General features: G+C 37.1%; 1 protein-coding gene across 7 annotated transcripts in view; it reads left to right on the top strand.

The window, feature by feature from the left end:
• IL1RAP (interleukin 1 receptor accessory protein) overlaps positions 1 to 18004 on the top strand; it is a 163646-nt gene that overhangs the window by 49690 nt on the left and 95952 nt on the right. For all 7 annotated transcript variants that reach the window (XM_027538394.1, XM_027538397.1, XM_027538395.1 and 4 more), the window contains exon 2: positions 8611 to 8675. In XM_027538394.1, coding sequence (XP_027394195.1) covers positions 8612 to 8675 — 64 coding nt within the window. In that variant the 5' untranslated portion in view covers position 8611. The remainder of the gene's footprint in view (positions 1 to 8610; positions 8676 to 18004) is intronic.

Here is an 18004-nt window from a genome sequence, read left to right as displayed (position 1 = left end):
GGAAACAGTGGAAAGAGTGGCTGATTTTTTTTTTTTTTTTTTGAGGGGGCTCCTAAATCACTGCAGATGGTGACTGCAGCCATGAAATTAAAAGACACTCCTTGGAAGGAAAGTTATGACCAACCTAGACAACATATTAAAAAGCAGAGACAATTTAAATTAAAAAAAAAAAAAAAAAAAGCAGAGACATTACTTTGCCAACAAAGGTCCGTCTAGTGTAGTTTTTCCAGTCTATGGTTTTTCCAGTAGTTATGTATGGATGTGAGAGTTGGATTATAAAGAAATCTGAGCACCGAAGAATTGATGCTTTTGAACTGTGGTGTTGGAGAAGACTCTTGAGAGTCCCTTGGACTGCAAGGAGATCCAACCAGTCCATCCTATAGGAGATTAGTCTTGAGTGTTCATTGGAAGTAGTGATGTTGAAGCTGAAACTCCAATACTTTGGCCACCTGTTGCGAAGAACTGACTAATTTGAAAAGATCTTGATGCTTGGAAAGATTTAAGGCATGAGAAGAGGGGATGAGAGAGGATGAGATGGTTGGATGGCATCACCGACTCAATGTACATTAGTTTGGGTAAACTCTGGGCGTTGCTGAGGGACAGGGAGGCCTGGTGTGCTGCAGTGTATGGGGTCACAAAGAGTAGGACATGACTGAGTGACTGAACTGAACTGAATGGTTAGATCAAGCCCGTGTGAATAATCCAATATAATCTCTGTATTTTAAGCTCTATAATCTTAATTACATTTGTAAAGTTACTTTTGCCAAGTTAAATAACATTATGGGTTCCAGAGATTAGGGCATGAAGTCCATCTTGACAACCAAGTATTTAGTTTCTTTGGTTTCTTATCAATGTTTTGTAAATTTCAGCATACAGATTTTACATATGTTTGATCAAGCTTTTTAGCTGAACATTTTAGTTTTTCTTTGAGTTATTGTAACCAGTATTAAAAAAATCTTTATAATTGTTTATTGCTAGTTTATAGTAATATGTTTAATTTTTGTGCATTGACTACACATTCTGTAATCTTGCTAACCATATTTAGTTCTATTTATAAATAGATTCCTTAGGACTTTTTATGTTGAAAATCATGTCATCTGTGTATAGCCATATTGCATGGGTAAGACTTCTAGAATGATGTTGAATAGTACAAGGAATATCCTTTCCTTGCTCCTTAAAGCATTCAGTCTTTTAACATTAGGTGTAATGGCTTTAGGTTTTTTATTAGATGCTCTTTTGCTATTTGAGTAAGTTCCCTCCTATACTTAGGTTCCTGAGAATTTGTATCATGAATCGGTATTGAATTTGGTCAAGTACTGTTCCTGCATCAATTGATATGATGATGTGGTTTTTCTTCTTTAAATCTGTGAAAATACTGAAACCAATCTTGAATTCCTGGGATAAACTCTGCTTGATTGTAGAATATCTGTAAATTTGTTTTCTTGTGCTGTCTATGGTAGGTTTTGTAATGAGAGTAATATTGATGCCATTAAATGAATTGGAACAGTTTTGTCCTCTTTAATTTTCTGGAGGAAATTGTGTAGAATTGATGTTATTAATTCTTTAAATGTTTGGTAGAATTCACCAGTGAAACCACCAATGCTTAAATATTTATTTTTTGGAAGATTTCTACCTATACATGCAAGCTATTTTTAATAATTATCAGATCAGATCAGATCAGATCAGTCACTCAGTCATGTCTGACTCTTTGCGACACCATGAATCGCAACACGCCAGGCCTCCCTGTCTATCACCAACTCCTGGAGTTCACTCAGACTCACATCCATCAAGTCAGTGATGCCATCCAGCCATCTCATCCTCTGTCGTCCCCTTCTCCTCCTGCCCCAATCCCTCCCAGCATCAGAGTCTTTTCAATGAGTCAACTCTTAGCATGAGTTGGCCAAAGTACTGGAGTTTCAGCTATAGCATCATTCCTTCCAAAGAAATCCCAGGGCCGATCTCCTTCAGAATGGACTGGTTGGATCTCCTTGCAGTCCAAGGGACTTTCAAGAGTCTTCTCCAACACCACAGTTCAAAAGCATCAATTCTTCGGCGCTCAGCTTTCTTCACAGTCCAACTCTCACATCCATACATGACCACTGGAAAAACCATAGCCTTGACTAGACGAACCTTTGTTAGCAAAGTAATGTCTCTGCTTTTGAATATGCTATCTAGGTTGATCATAACTTTCCTTCCAAGGAGTAAGCGTCTTTTAACTTCATAGCTGCAGTCACCATCTGTAGTGATTTTGGAGTCCAGAAAAATAAAGTCTGACACTGTTTCCACTGTTTCTCCATCTGTTTCCCATGAAGTGATGAGACCGGATGCCATGATCTTCGTTTTCTGAATGTTGAGCTTTAAGCCCACTTTTTCACTCTCCTCTTTCACTTTCATCAAGAGGCTTTTTAGTTCCTCTTCACTTTCTGCCATAAGGGTGGTGTCATCTGCATATCTGAGGTTATTGATATTTCTCCAGGCAATCTTGATTCCAGCTTGTGCTTCCTCCAGCCTGGCATTTCTTATGATGTACTCTGCATATAAGTTAAATAAGCAGGGTGACAATATACAGCCTTGACGTACTCCTTTTCCTATTTGGAACCAGTCTGTTGTTCCATGTCCAGTTCTAACTGTTGTTTCCTGACCTGCATACAAATTTCTCAAGAGTCAGATCAGGTGGTCTGGTATTCCCATCTCTTTCAGAATTTTCCACAGTTTATAATTATAGGACCATTCAAATTGTACTTTTAATTTTGGATGAACTTTGGTAACTTGTGGCTTTTGAGATGTTGGTCCATTTTATCTAAATTGTGGCATTTGCGTGCCTAGAGCTTTTAGTATTGCCTTATTATAATTTTAATGCTGTGTAATCAGTAGTGAAATACTCTCTTTTATTCCTAATAGTGATACATGTTTTACTTTCATTGTTGATTCTCCTGGCTAAAGGTTAAGCAATTTTATTTTTCTTTTCAAGGAACCAGCTTTTGGCTTTGTTATTTTTTCTATGCATATTATTATTTCTGGTCTAAAAATCTTTGAGCAAGAGAAAAAAGAGGCAACAAAGGAAGAGATGGTTGGATAGCATCACCAACTCAATGGACATGAGTTGAGCAAATTCCAAAAGATAGTGAAGGACAGGGAAGCCTGGCATACTACAGTCCATGGGGTCTCAGAGTCTGACACAGCTTAGCGCCTGAACAACAACATAAATCTTTATCTCCATTCTTTATTATTTCCCTCATTTTGCTTGCTTGGTTTAGTTTTCTCTTCTTTTTGTAGGTTCTTAAGGTAAATATTAGATTATTTTTTGGGATCTTTATTCTTTTTTTTTGTGAACTTTTAATACAGAAAATTATTCTCTAAGCACTGATTTAACTGCATCCCATGCATTTTGGTATGCTGGATTTTCACTTTTGTTCAGTTCAAAATATTTTCTAATTTCCCTCAAGACTTTCTCTTTGTTCCATGTATTATTTAGAAGTATATATTTTAATTCCTAAATCTTTGGAGATTTTTAATTAATTTATTTATTTATATTTGTAGTTTAATTCTACGGTTAGAGAATATATTTTGAATTCCTTTAAATTTGTTTAAGTTTGATTTATGGTGCATGATATTATGGTGAATGCTTATGCATACTTGAAAAGAATGTGCCATTGCTTCCAATTTAGAGTCTTCAAAAAGTTGCTCCATGTACTCTCCCCAGGTTTATAGCTACATTCATTAAGAAAGACAAAGTGGAATATGCTTACTTCATTATACCCAGATTCAGAGCCTATTATGTTACTTTGCTGAAAGGTTTTGAAGCAAAACCTACTCAAACGTTATCAGTATATTAGAAAAAGGAAAAGAAAGATCTAGATGGAATTCGGGCTCAAGGAAGTAATTGGGCTGCAGGGCTGATCCTGCATGTGGATGACCATCTAAGTTCTGTGACTTGGTGTTAATGTCCAAGTATTCAGTGGACAGGTCAAAGCATAGGGTATCTGTCAACCACAAATGAAGCAGATAAAGCTTCATGGTTAGATGAGGTTTATCCAGCTTAGAGTAAGATATTACAGGGGAAAAAAATGCAGGCTCCTAGAACAGAGTGCTAATAAGAACCAAGTTGAAGGACCATGCCCCAACCAGGTTGCTGAGATTCGGAGAGTGGCTATGATCTGATTATGGAGCTGCATATGGAATTAAGGAAACTGATGTATGAATCTAGCCTGTGGTCTTATGAAATACTGTTGTATAGAAGGAAGCCTGAGCAAATGATGATTCAGAGATAATCTGAATTATTATCTAGGGGTAGATAGCCTAGTTTCAGCGTATCTCCTGGTCAGTGAGAAAATCCAGTGATCAGGGCAAACTCAGAGGTAAGGAAATTTTGAAGCTTAATGTCCCTAGAGAAGGCAGACACTGGAAAGATTAATTTACATGGATAGATGTTAAAGTGAATATGTAATAGCAATCTTTATTATCATGTTGATTACATAGAACTAAGTACATATTTGAAACTTCTTGCTAGGTGATATAGACATTATACTAGGAAACAATGGCATTGAATATGAGATAAGTACTAATATCTAAGAGGGGAAGTGTGGAATGATCATATAGTAAACAAAATGCAGGGAAGGATGACTAGGAATTTATTGTATGTAGGTTCTAGTCATCTGAAGCAAAGGCAGAAGCTATTAAACCCCAGCACAATAATATAAAGCTAGGTTGTACTTCAGACCATGAGAAATCCTGCATTATTAGATAGATTCCTTTTCTTTTCTGATTGTTTCTCCAGTCTAAAAATACCCAGACCCACTCTCCACAAGAAATAAGGATCAAAAGCATATTACTGGACTTCCCTGGTGGTCCAGTGGTTAAGATTCCAAGCTTCCACTGCAGGGGGTGCGGCAGGTTCAATCCCTGGTCTGAAAAGTTCTGCATGCTGCAGTGCAGCCAAAAAAAAAAGGAAAAAAAAAAAAATTGTATTACTTGTAACAATAGTAAACTTCTGAGGCTGAATGCAAATCTATGTTAAATGAATCAATCTTCTCAGAAACATTTCAGATCATTGGTACCTTTAGTCTTTTAAAACCAGCCTGCACAATCATATTTTCTTTTCAGTCTGATTTATTCTGATTCATTACAAGGCAGGACTGACCCTGGATTTGTATTTGCACACATTATTTTAAGTTTACCTTGGTAACCTGACTCCTTGTTGCCTCCAGCATAATCCAGTTACTCCTGGGATTATCAATTTAGGCTCTCAATCACACACTAATTAGAATGTCTTCAAAGTGTTGCCATAGGAACTCAGCAGCTTATAAACAGGCGAATTGTGAAAGTAGAGAGGTGTGAGGCTTTTTTTTTTTAATAGCCAAAAACAGTTTGGCAGGTTAGAATCCTTTAGCATAGCTGAGTATTGGAACTGAGATTACTTTGCTTTATGCTGCTGCTGCTGCTAAGTCGCCTCAGTCGTGTCTGACTCTGTGCAACCCCATAGACTGCAGCCCACTAAGGCTCCCCTGTCCCTGGGATTCTCCAGGCAAGAACACTGGAGTGGGTTGCCATTTCCTTCTCCAATGCATGAAAGTGAAAAGTGAAAGTGAAGTCGCTCAGTCGTGTCCGACTCTTAGCGACCCCATGGACTGCAGCCCTCCAGGTTCCTCTGTCCATGGGGTTTTCCAGGCAAGAGTACTGGAGTGGGGTGCCATAATTAAATGTCTACTTGCTCTCTGTTGATAAGGACTATACAGAATTATTAATTACTTTTGTTAATGTCTTGGATGAGGACATAGGTGGAATGTTCATCAAGTTTATGGATGACACAAAACTAGGAGCATAACAATTATTGTGATGATCGACTGAGGAATCGAACTGATTTCAAGACAGAATTTAGTGGCAATCCATCCAATATGTGCCTGAAGAAAATTTCTGTGATTCTCTCTTTGCTGTTTAAAGTAATCCCAAGTTCTTAGCCTACTGTTCAAGACCTTGCAATATTCTGATCCTAAAGCCCCTTGCTTTCCACCATCTTTTATAGTTCTTTTCCTAATACCCTGTGCTTGAGTCAAACTGAATTATTTATAGATGATTTCCTATTTATGTTCCATGCTTTCCTCTGAGCATTATTCTCCACTGAGTTTCTTTCCCCGACACTTTCCTTCTGCCTCAATTCTAAATTTCCAAACCACTTCTTTCAGTTTAAAGCTACTTCTTCTATTTAGTCTTCTTTGACGGCCTTAGCTGGAGTAATCCCTTTCTTTTGCTGATCTTCAATAACACTTATCAGCTCCTCTCTATTTTTATCACTTTACTTTGTATTGCAGCTACTTCTTGTACACACTTAAGTTTCTGTTAGACTCTGCTTAGTACTCAAACTTCCGTCTGATAAATCTTTGAACATCCTGTAGTGCCTCTGCATGTCTATTGTTCAAAGTTGATGGTGCTGAAGTGGTTTGCATGTGGTGTATTTCCTCTATGGGGGATAAGTGCCTTTAGAGAAGGCCCTACATCTTGCTTGAGAGGTCTCTGCAATTATAGGCTAGTGACTTGTAAACAGAAAGTGTTCAATACGTGTTTTATTGAATTAAAGAATGCCGATAGGAAAACTCCCTAAGGGAATGGTATAAGAATTAGAAGGGAATGGTGGTGTTAAGAAAGAGACATTTAATTTCTGAGATAAAATGTTGTTTAAGATATGATAAACTCTCCTGTGATGTGTGTTGCTGTTCAGTTCCCAAATCATGTCTGACTCTTTGCAACCCCATGGACCTCATGCAAGTCCAGCATGCCAAGCTTCCCTGTCCCTCACCATCTCCTGTAGTTTGCCCAAGTTCATGTCCAATGAATCAGTGATGCCATCCAACCATCTCATCCTCTGTTGTACCCTTTTCCTCCTGCCATCGATCTTTCCCAGCATCAGGATCTTTTCCAGTGAGTTGGCTCTTCGTGTCAGGTGGCCAAAGTATTGAAGCTTCAGCTTCAGCATCAGTCCTTCCAAAGAGTATTCAGGGTTGATTTCCTTTAAGATTGACTGGTTTGATCTCCTTGCTTTCCAAGGGACTCTTATGTACAATCATGCTAAGAAAGAAGCACAATAGAGATTTTTGGTGATGTGTGGCCAACAGAGGTGACAAGTGTATGAAACTTGCATCCTCCTTTAAAATGACCACACATTCTGGATGGCTTGAACAATACTGGTCTATACCTTTTGTTTCAGTGTAGCACTCTTATAAATGTTCCATTTCAAATGCTGTTAGTAGGTCACCCTATTTATTAAATACTTCTATGATTTTTAGACTACTGTACTACTGTGAAACTTGTGACATAGGCTAATATTTGGGATAATAGACATAGTTTGTCAGGTGTGGATATAAATCTCATCTCTGCAACCTACTAGAAATATGATCTGAACAAGTTACCAAGACCTCTGTGATTACCCCCATATATCTGTTATGTTCAAAACAGAGTGGAGGTCCTTGATATGTAATTTCTCAATAATATTCAGGTTTCAGTACTTATAACCCCACAGAGGTTTTATCAGGGGCCAGATATGTGTAGAATAGTGGTGAAAGAAATAGTTAACAGAGTTGTTATACCTCTAGCCCTTCTGCATTAAAGATCACACAACCAAATAAAAGGACATTGTTCTTGCTAGTGAACTGTTTCAGCTGGTTACCAACAGAAGGGCTAAACATCACAGAAACTAGAATCCAGCTTCATCATTTGTCTCTTGAGTAGGAAGAGTAGAGCAGGCACAGTAAGACATGAGAGTTATACATTTCCCTTTACTATAAATTCAGAGTATCATGGACTGCAAACCAAGTCTGAATCTAGGATTTCTAGATTTTCTGTTCCTCACTAAGAAGAAAAAGTGTCTAGATAATAAAACATTTCCTAGTGGAAATAAACCAAGACAATATGATGAAGAGTAAGAAGAACAAACTTATCTGCCAGAAATTCAACTCTGATGAAAAAAAAAACTAAAAAAAAGTATTTTTAAGTAGGCAGAGTTCAGTGATTAAGAGACCATTCTAGAGCCAGGCTGTTGTAATTTAATCATTATCCTGTCACTTTCTGGGGCTTCCCAGGTGCCACAAGTGGTAAAGAATCTGCCTGCTAATGCAGGAGACTCAAGAGACAAGTGTTTGATCCCTGGGTCTTCAGGAAGATTCCCTGGAGAAGGGAATGGCAACCCACTCCAGTATTCTTGCCTGGAAAATTCCATGGACAGAGGAGCCTGGCGGACTACAGTCCATGTGGTTGCAAAGAGTTGGACGTGACTGAGCATGCACATGCTAGATGCACCAGTTACTCTTTTCTAGCCAAAGGATCTTTTATCTTATTTACACTTGTCTCAGTTTTCTTACCTGTAATATGGAGATATAAAAAAAGCCTATCTTCCTGGTTGATTCTGACAATATTAACATTGTAAAATTGTTATAATTTTATGATTGTGTCATATTTTTATAAATATTAAAAGTGTGTTATTATAAATATATTTTTGTGTTAATATTGTAGAAGTCTTAAAACAGTTCCTAGTCGATAGTCAGCCTACATATGCATTAGTATTGTTTAAGCACTTGAGGGTAATAAGTACTCTCCTTGCCTTTGTATTTGTATTGACAGGATGGGACTTCTGTGGTGTGTAATGAGTCTGTACTTCTATGGGATCCTGCAAAGCCATGCCTCAGGTAAGTGAATGTCTCTTAACAATCTGTTAAGATGCAGATAACACATAGAGTAATGTCATATGTCTGAAAATGGATTAAGAGACCATAATGTTGATTATTTCCATTGACTTCTGTGGTAATATAAAATCTTATATTTGACAGAATCATATAGTTTTGATGGTGGCAAGAACTACTGAAATCTTTAGTCTTTATGGGACAAAGTCCACTGGGAGGACTGGTTTGGTGTGTTTAATTATAGAAATTCGTCTTCGCCTTCACATGTAAGGCAACTAGTATCGTATTTCTTCCCCTTACCTCAGGTCCTATGGGAAAAGAAATGACAGTGATAGTGGATGACTTCTGTTTTCCAAACTTGAGCCAGTGGCGGAGAAAGCCTTGGTGGTAACAGCCCATTGATACCTTATAAAAACAAATAAATAAAGATAGAGTTTTGCTCTGATGACTCCTGCAATGGAGGAGACACAAGAGACACAGGTTCAGTCCTTCAGTTGGGAAGACCCCCCGGAGAAGGAAATGACAGTCCATCTCAGTATTCTTGCCTGAAAAGTCCCATGGACAGAGGAGCCTGGAGACCTACAGTCCAAAGGGTCACAGAGAGTTGGACATGGCTGAGCAATGTCCAACTAAGCACACAGAGAGCACACACATAGGAAAGAAAGAACCTATCATTAGGCTCATTCTTTCTTTGGATGTTGCTTCATAAGCATAAGAAGATGCAGCCAAAATATTTATTGAGTTTAAATAACCAAACTCAGCTATCATGGAAATGGATCGTATGACATCAGAGTTACAGCGGACTTTAAAGTCTGTCTTTGTGGGTCTCATCTCATCTGTAGAAGTACTGCTCAGAACTATCTGATGGTACCTCTAACTGGTGATCATCTCATTTTGGCCTATTATATCTTTGGACTGATCACATTATTAGAAAATTTTTAGTACATATAACTGAAATTTGTCTTTTGTCACATCCATACATTTCTTTGGTTCAACTGCTTGATTTAAATGGAAAATACCTCATCTCATGAGTCTCTAATTTTAATTCAAGGAACTGAGTTATCTTCATTTAAAGAAAAACATTCCCATGTATAATTTCCCTGATGATCATGGATCATACTTTGAATATCATTGCTTTGGAATTCTTCTATGTGAGAGGCCAGCAGAGATGTTCAACAGGGGTCACCAAACCATGGCCATGTTCTCCCGTATATACCTTCAACTGTTCTTCATGTGGCATGGATTTGAGCCTTTCTACCATCTTGATTATTTTTCCTGTGTGTGTTTGGCTTTGCTATACCACTTAAGGCATTTTATTGGAAACCAAAAATAGCACTAAAGGAGGGGTATAACTTGGACAGAGTACAGCTCAAAGCCAAGAGAAGGAGCGATAACTTCTAACCTTGTTGGCCCTTAGAGGCTTTACAGAGGAGAGGATATATTATAAGCAGGACTGATATTCACCTGGGATGCACTAGTATAGAGCTCTACTGCCTGTTTAAACCAGCATCTACCCTGCTTAATTGAGTGTCCCATTTGACTGGCCAGTTCCCTGATGTCCTGATTTTAAACGTGCTGAGTATAACCCCTGATTGGAGTTTCTTATTTGATTTAGTTGTGTCCTTGAATGGTATCTTCTTAAGAGGCCTTCCTTAACCATCTTAACTAAAATAGCCCTGCCAATCACTCCAGTCCTCTATCCTTCTTTAGTTTTCTTCATAACACTCATTATTTTTTGTCACTATATCAATCCTTCTCATCCTTTTTTTCTCCTCCTCTTCCTTTTTCATGTTCTTTTTCCTTTCCAATCCCTGTTTTCCTCTCCTTTCTTTCTTTCTCTCTCTCTCTTCCTCTGTTCCTGCCTATTTCTCTGCTTTTAAGCTCCCCAAGGACAGGGACTTGTCCATTTTGTCTGTGCACTTGGAGTAAAGATGGACACATAGACACATAGTAGGAACTCAATGTTTACATATACACAGGTAGATATATGATAGGTATAGGTAGGTGTATGTATATATATGTATATGTGTGTGTGTATATATATATATATATATATATATATATATATATAAAATGAATGAAAAACTGTCCCTTTACTTTTTTTTTTTTTTTGCCCAAGTTGGTCAACTATATAATTGGTCAATTATAAAGTTTATAATAGAACTTGTTTGTATTCATACTAGCAATTCATCAATGTGGTTTTATGTCCTCACCTTGAAGGGAAATGGAAAAATGACCTTGTTAACCTTGTTAGAGATCAATGAATTCTCAGGAGTCAGTGGCTCATTAGTGCTGGTGCCTCCCCACTGGTCCTGGCAGAGTTGCTTTTCTGAATGACCTTTACTGTAATCCATCCAAGGAGCACCCCCCACCACCCCCTCAGATGTTGTTGGAGAGTGAGCTTTTTACCCAGGAACTGACTCATAATTCTGCCAGGGAAGCTGACTTCTTGAATAAAATACGTTCTCATACCAGCCCCATTGAGTCACCATGGGAGCAGGAAACATGTTGTAATGCCCTCGGCCCATCTGGCCCATATTCATTTGCCTTCCTTATGAAAAGGTATATTGTGTCTGTGTCAGTGATGCACTTCCTAGTTGGAAGGAGAGGAACAAAAAGTAAGTGTTATTGACAAAAATAAAAGGGGAACCGGCTCTGAGCTATGAGAGGGAAAAGGGATCCGATGAACCAACCTCTCGTGCATCATGCCTTTCACAACAGAGTAGACGACAGTAGACTGGTTAGCCTTTCATAAGGCCCTTCCTGTGCTTCAGGTACCCATGTTAACGGAACCACAGGATCGATGTGAACAAAGAAAGATATCTTGAAAACCCTAAAGCTCTGTACATGCTTGTGATATTTGTTTTATCTTGTTCCTCTGGACTCCTTCGTGTGGGCTCTTCTCTAAAGAAAAGTCCCAAATTTTAAAAAGAAATCACAACCACACAACAGTTTTATTTCTATGTGGTGCATTTCAGATACCATCAACTGGACTTTAAGGCACACAATTCTGACTAGAAAACAGTCTTTCTATAGCAGTACTGTGATTTCCATCTTCACTGGGGAGTGTGGGGTCAACATTTCATTTCTGATAGTAATAAAAGCAAATAGTCAAGAATCAGTATTTGCTCTCTTTTAAGGAATTAAAGCTTGAATGATTTTAGTAGTGATAATATAATTATAATGTAACAGTTATAGAGGTGATAATAAAGCTCCCTTTGCTGAAATAAAATTTGATTTGAATTTTACATATTCTTTGTCATTTAGTTCTCACACCCAAAACACAGCAGTCAAGGTATTTTAACTCCCTTTTAGGGGTCAGAAAATTAGAATCAGAGTGACTGAGAGAGCTATCCAAAGTCATACAGTTAGTACTTAACAAAACTGTGACTACAGCTGTTTCCTCAGTTCCTAAGATAGATATTATTTTTACTAAATACATTTCCTTGGACTCTACTAGCATATAAATAATTTAGAAAAATATATTAAGATCGCAGGGGTCATGAGTTTTGCTAATTGTTAACCCTATAATAGATTGCTATGTTTTTTATTAATACATGAGAATTATTTTTACTCCGTCTTTCCCCTCATTTGAGATGTTTTACACCCACAAGCAAGAAAACCACTGTAATGTAAGCTCAAGACTCAATATTCCCGTTTTTGTTTATCATACAATTAAATATTTCCAATACTATATGCAAAGAACTTCTCCTTTGCAAGAATTCTAAAAGCAGCCTCATTTGTCACACACTTCTCTTTTGGTGTGTTTCTTTGGCAGCATGTTAGAAAGTTGAACTGTTTAAGCCACCTTTGGAGTAGAAATAAATATTCGTAAATTATGATTCCAAGTTGGGAAGATAGTTAGAATGGTACCATGTATAATCTGATGAATTTGAAAAATACTGCCATCTCAAAATTATTTGCTACAGACCATATGAAAAATGATAGCAATGAATTTTCTTCCCCAAATGCACACACACGCACACACACACACAAACATCTTTGAATACAGCTTTTTATTTCAGAGTCAACAAACTGTTGACTGTGTGCCAGGCGCAGGGCTAGATTTTTCACACATTATCATTAGCTTCACAGAAAACACTGTGATGGGGGTGGGGTGTAGAGATTCTTACAACCCTCTTATAGATTAGGAAATATAGAGCCAGGGTGGGGGGCGAGCAGGGAGGAAAAGGTGAGAGGGGAGTGTGGGGTTGGCCTCAGTTAGCAGTACTTCTGATAGGGTTTCAAAGGCCATCTTTCCTCCAAAAGCCAAGCTCTTTCTTTTATACCACATTGCCTAACCTTAGGGCTTTCTTATGCTAACAGAGGTAAGATTCCTTGATTTTTTTATCATTATTTTTAAGAAATCTGCAGAGAGTGGAAACAATAGTGTGACTTTTGGGGGATGAATTACACTATGTAAAATAAATAAGTAAAAGCATTGTGGCTTAGCCGGAATCCAGATATTGATTCAAGTTCTGACTGTTTCGCTTAATGAGTTGTTAAATGACATTAAAGTCATTTAATCATGCTGTTTCTCTGTGTCCTTACATATCAACTAAAGCAACCAACCGATTAGCAATAGCAAACCTAACCATCCAGCCAACTAAACCAACTGACAGTAGCAAAATCTCAACCAACTCTTCATTATTGCTTATTTATTAAAGAACATTGTGGGTCTTACAATAAACCATGGACATATCCAAGATACACCATTCCTATTCTTTAATTATTTTTAATGACAAATATTTATCTTACAGTGATTTCACTTTATTCTAAATATCCTGTGTTTGACCATTTCATATTGTTAGAATCCAGGGTAAATAAAGAAAAGTTCTTATTGTAAGAATCTTGCAGTCAAGTCTGAGAGAAAGAAGAGAAAAAAAATACCAAACAAAATTGCATGAGAGAGCAGAGAAAGTTATTAATCCTGTAGGGCAGTATAGAAGATTTCTCAATCAAAGAACAACTGTTCTTTTCTAGGAGAAAATACATCTCTTATTTGGGAACAGAATAGTTCAGTTTGGCTGAAGGGATAGTGTGAAGATGTTTAGAAGCCAAGCTGGAAAGGTAGGCTGGGAACAGATTGTGGAGGACAGGAATCCCTGCAGGTGAAGGAAACATTTTTGTTTAATGTATTTTAGATACACTTGGGCAGTTCTTTGTTATTGTTTTTCTTCTACAAGGATCTATTGTATTTTAGTGCCAAGCAATGGTTCCTTCAGTTTGGGGCACAGATTCAATTTGTTGCCAGCTCCATGGTCTCATATTATTTGAATAGCTTTTTGAAAAACTCCTTACTTGGGTGTACTTGTGACATTCAGCCCTATCTCTGTTGCTCATGGCTGGCCATCCTGAACACATTTTGTTTCTATGCAATTTAGTCCAAACATTTAGAGAATGTGAGAAGAATACAGTTTCATTTTATTCTTAGACCTAAAGGTCATTGGAATTATAACATTCACCCTGATGTCCTTTAAATGTTTCTTCTTGGGAGCAGGTATCTTCACTCTTGTTTTTTTTTTTTTTTTTTAATGCTTTGAAAGACTGATGTTTATGTTTAGTTACTTGTACTTCCCAAGGGTGGGTATTGAGAAGATATTAGGGTATCTAATATCACACACACACACACAATTTATTGGTGTGATGCTGACTTCGCAGTTATAAATTCTCTAGAAAGGCTTCTTGTAATACAGTGATATTTCTATGTTTAGAAAAATGACCTGATTTTTCCTTCACATGTATGAATTAAGAGAGGACACTATTTTTTCAGGGAATACGTGAGTATATATGGTTCTCAGTGACAATGTCTGGCTTATAAGACTTTCTTCTGCCCTTTGAATCACCTTTGTTTCTGCAGGCCCATTCCACCCTTCACCCCTTAACATTTGTTTCTGCCATATTTATATGAGCTTTAGAGAACCAAATCACCATCTGATTACCGCTGACTCACTCCTGGGCCAGTCCTCACCCATTTTATTTCACCATTTTTAAAACAGCTTTTGTATTTAATGGATGAATTTCTTTAGAAAATAAAATATACCTCTATCCTGAATTAAAAAAAAACAAAACCCAAAGATTGCTTTATTCTAAAATCCACTGGGTGTTGCAATTGCTCATTTATTTTTGAGGGACAGGGAGAAAATGGGTAAATTTTATAAATAATATGAGAACCTTGGTCATAATTTCAAGTACCTGCCATACAAACCTATAAAAGCAATATACAGAATTGCCTTCTTTTGTCTTTCTCTGTTTTAGAGGCAGTAGGCACAATGAAAATACAGGATGGTTGAGAAAATGAGAGAAAAGAGACAAAACAGTCACACACTTGATAATCTAAACTTGGCTGAGTTCTGTTATTTTTGTGAATTTCTTTTCTCCTTCTGCCATCAGAATCAAAACTCCTGGCATAATTTTACATTATTAGGAAATAAATACCCTTTCCTACAGTGTTTGTAAGGTCTGTAATAATAGTGTAAGGCTCTTTGCCATCATTGTTGTTTTTTTTTTTTTTTGTTAACTTCTAAGATACTTTCATATTTTTTGAAGTACTCCTTAAGCTAGGCAGGAGTATGTATTTAAAAAAAAATATTGGAGTATGGTTGATTTACAGTATTGTGTACAGCAAAGTGAGTCAGTTATACATATACATATATCCACTCTTTCTTAGATTCTTTTCCCATATAGGTCATCACTGTGCATTTTGATATATACGCCACTGTACTGATGTTTGCATTTTTCCCGTAACTTATATAACAGAACATTGTGGTCCCTTTAAAGTCTGGGCTTTCCGTGCCAGGGAGAGGGATGAACTGAAGAGTATTTGCCAACTATGCTTCCTTCAAGAAACTTATGTAGATACTCAAAAGAAAAGAAATATAAAGAGAGGTCGTTCATCAGTCACTGGTAGCTTTTTCTATATAAATATAGCTCTTTATTAATATAATATTGTGGGTTTTATTTGATTCTTAGTTGAAATATAGATCTCTATTAGTGTTCAGGCAAGCACAGATATACAAATTATTGTTCTCAAGCAGTTCTCAACCATTGTTGACCATTATTTACTCTAGCTTTGTTTACCCTTTTTCACTTTGGGAAGACACCTCTAATCATTCTTTGTGGACTAGTTTGCTGTTCAAACATTTTATACTTAATAAATTAAATTGATGCACCAGAGTTAATTCTGTCCTTCTCTAGATCTTTGGGACTTCAGATGGCCCCAAAACTCTTAATGAACTAATTTTTGCTTCTCACTTAGAAAGCCTTAATCTTATCCTCATATTTTCTAATTTGCTTTGGACTTTTTGCTCTGTCTAGTCTCCTGGGAAAACTGAATTTCTCTTACACAGGACTTTTTGACATCCATGGCTTGCTTCTAAATGTCTTTTCAGAGGTTTTTTTATTGTCCATTCAAGGTAAAGGAAAACAAAGAGGAGTGAGGGTGAGGAGAGAAGAGGAAAGAAAAAGGAGAGATGAAGAAAGAAGAGATAGTGATAGAGACAGAGACACATAGAGAGAGATACAAAGACAAAGAGCTACAGAGTCTTTCCGTAGAGGAATGTTGCTGCGTTTGATGCAATCCCAGTTATATACTTTTTCAGGTCATTAAAAAAAAAAGAAACACACTTTTTTAAAAGATACCACACTTAAATACTCTCCCTTTCTAACTGAACTTTACATTGGATGGTGTCATTTCAGAATAGCTCAGCTTCTGTTGTTTATCTCTACATTCTCTTTTGTCTTAGTATATTAAAATGATGAGATTAAATAGAAGCCTGAAATATTATAGGAGTTTCCTAGTATCTAGTGTTCTTCTAGCCAAGAGTGCCATCAGCGTCTTTAAGATACTTGTATTGTGAAGGCAGAAGACGGGAGAGATGGTGGAGGCACAGAACTGTGCATTGCCGGCATGGTAATGAAGGAAGAGGAGATGGCAGGCAAGAGTGTTCCCTATGCACTCTGCATACATAAGGTCTAGGGCAGAAACAATCTGTTTGCAATTGACACTGAGCTGTAAAATGTCTTTTCTATTAGCAGTGTATTGCTTGCGGATCAGTAGAAACCCAGCTTGTATTTAGGTCTAAGAGAAAGGTATTGCTTTGTTTGGAGGATGGTTGAAATAACGGAAATTGTGAATAAAGCAGTTAGTAAATGGAAGTGTTGGAGGAGTCCCTCCCATGGCATACACTATTCTTAGTGAGATGCTAAGGGGAATTTCAGGAAGAAAGTGAAGCAGGGTCTTTGTTTCTGGTTACATATTAAACCAAGCTCTTAGCTATTTCACCTGTATTACTCTAAATATCCTATTATTAAAAATGTTCTTCCTCTCATCTACAATGCAATGATAATTTATGACTGCAAAAATAGCCATGAAGCATTATGTAATATTGAATTTTTTAATCACCAAAGGAAGATCTTGTTAAACTAAGCATGGTTTTAAATATCTTTTATTCTAATTCTCTGTAAATTGGTAATAACTATAGTGGAGTGTGTGTGTTTAACAGAAAAGAAGGAAGGTGAGGGGAATAACATTAATTGAATTAGGGAGTTGTGTGTGTGTGTGTATTAACACAAAATAGTACATAAATTTCTAAATAATCTCATAAGATAGAGATAAATGTTTTCATCTGTCTTTACCAGAGAGGAACTCCAGATTCAGAAAAGTGAATTTAAAAAGTTCAATTAACTTAAAAGCCCTATTATTAGCTGGCTTTTTCCCAGGTGGCTCAGTGGTGAAGAATCCACCTGCCAATGCAGAAGACTTGAGTTCAATCCCTGGGCTGGGGAGATCCCCTGGAAAAGGAAATGGCAATCCACTCCAGTATTCTTGCTGGGAAATTCCAGGGACAGAGGAGCCTGGCAGACTATAGTCCATGGGGTCACAGAGTTGGACACAACTTAGCAACTAAACAACTATTACTCAATGGTAAAACTTGTCTACACAATTGACTTTAAAATGCATGCTGTTTGCTCAGTACCATGCTACCACTGAATTCTTTATGATTAAAACTCTTTATTTTCTAAATATGCCAACCAAAACTCTGTCAATAATTGATACAGAGCATACACATTTGAAAGGAAACATTCAGCCAATTAAAAAAACAGAGAACATAGGATGTGATTTTTTCATGGTACAAATACTGTGTCAAAATTGATTTGTTGCTTCCTGAAGCATATATAGTACACTACAATTGCATATATTCAGATAACATATTTTTCCAAGGTCATAAAAAACTTCCTAAAGGAAAGCAGCTCTAAACAAGATTGCAGATGCGTGCAGGAACAGTGGTTCAGTGCAGATGTAGTGGGTTTAAGGGAAATGGGAAACTGTTAAT

Source organism: Bos indicus x Bos taurus, chromosome 1 (genome assembly GCF_003369695.1).
Source record: "Bos indicus x Bos taurus breed Angus x Brahman F1 hybrid chromosome 1, Bos_hybrid_MaternalHap_v2.0, whole genome shotgun sequence".
NCBI lineage: Eukaryota > Metazoa > Chordata > Mammalia > Artiodactyla > Bovidae > Bos > Bos indicus x Bos taurus.
The sequence above is the reverse complement of the archived record's forward strand: the minus strand, read 5'-3'. Positions and strand labels throughout refer to the sequence as shown.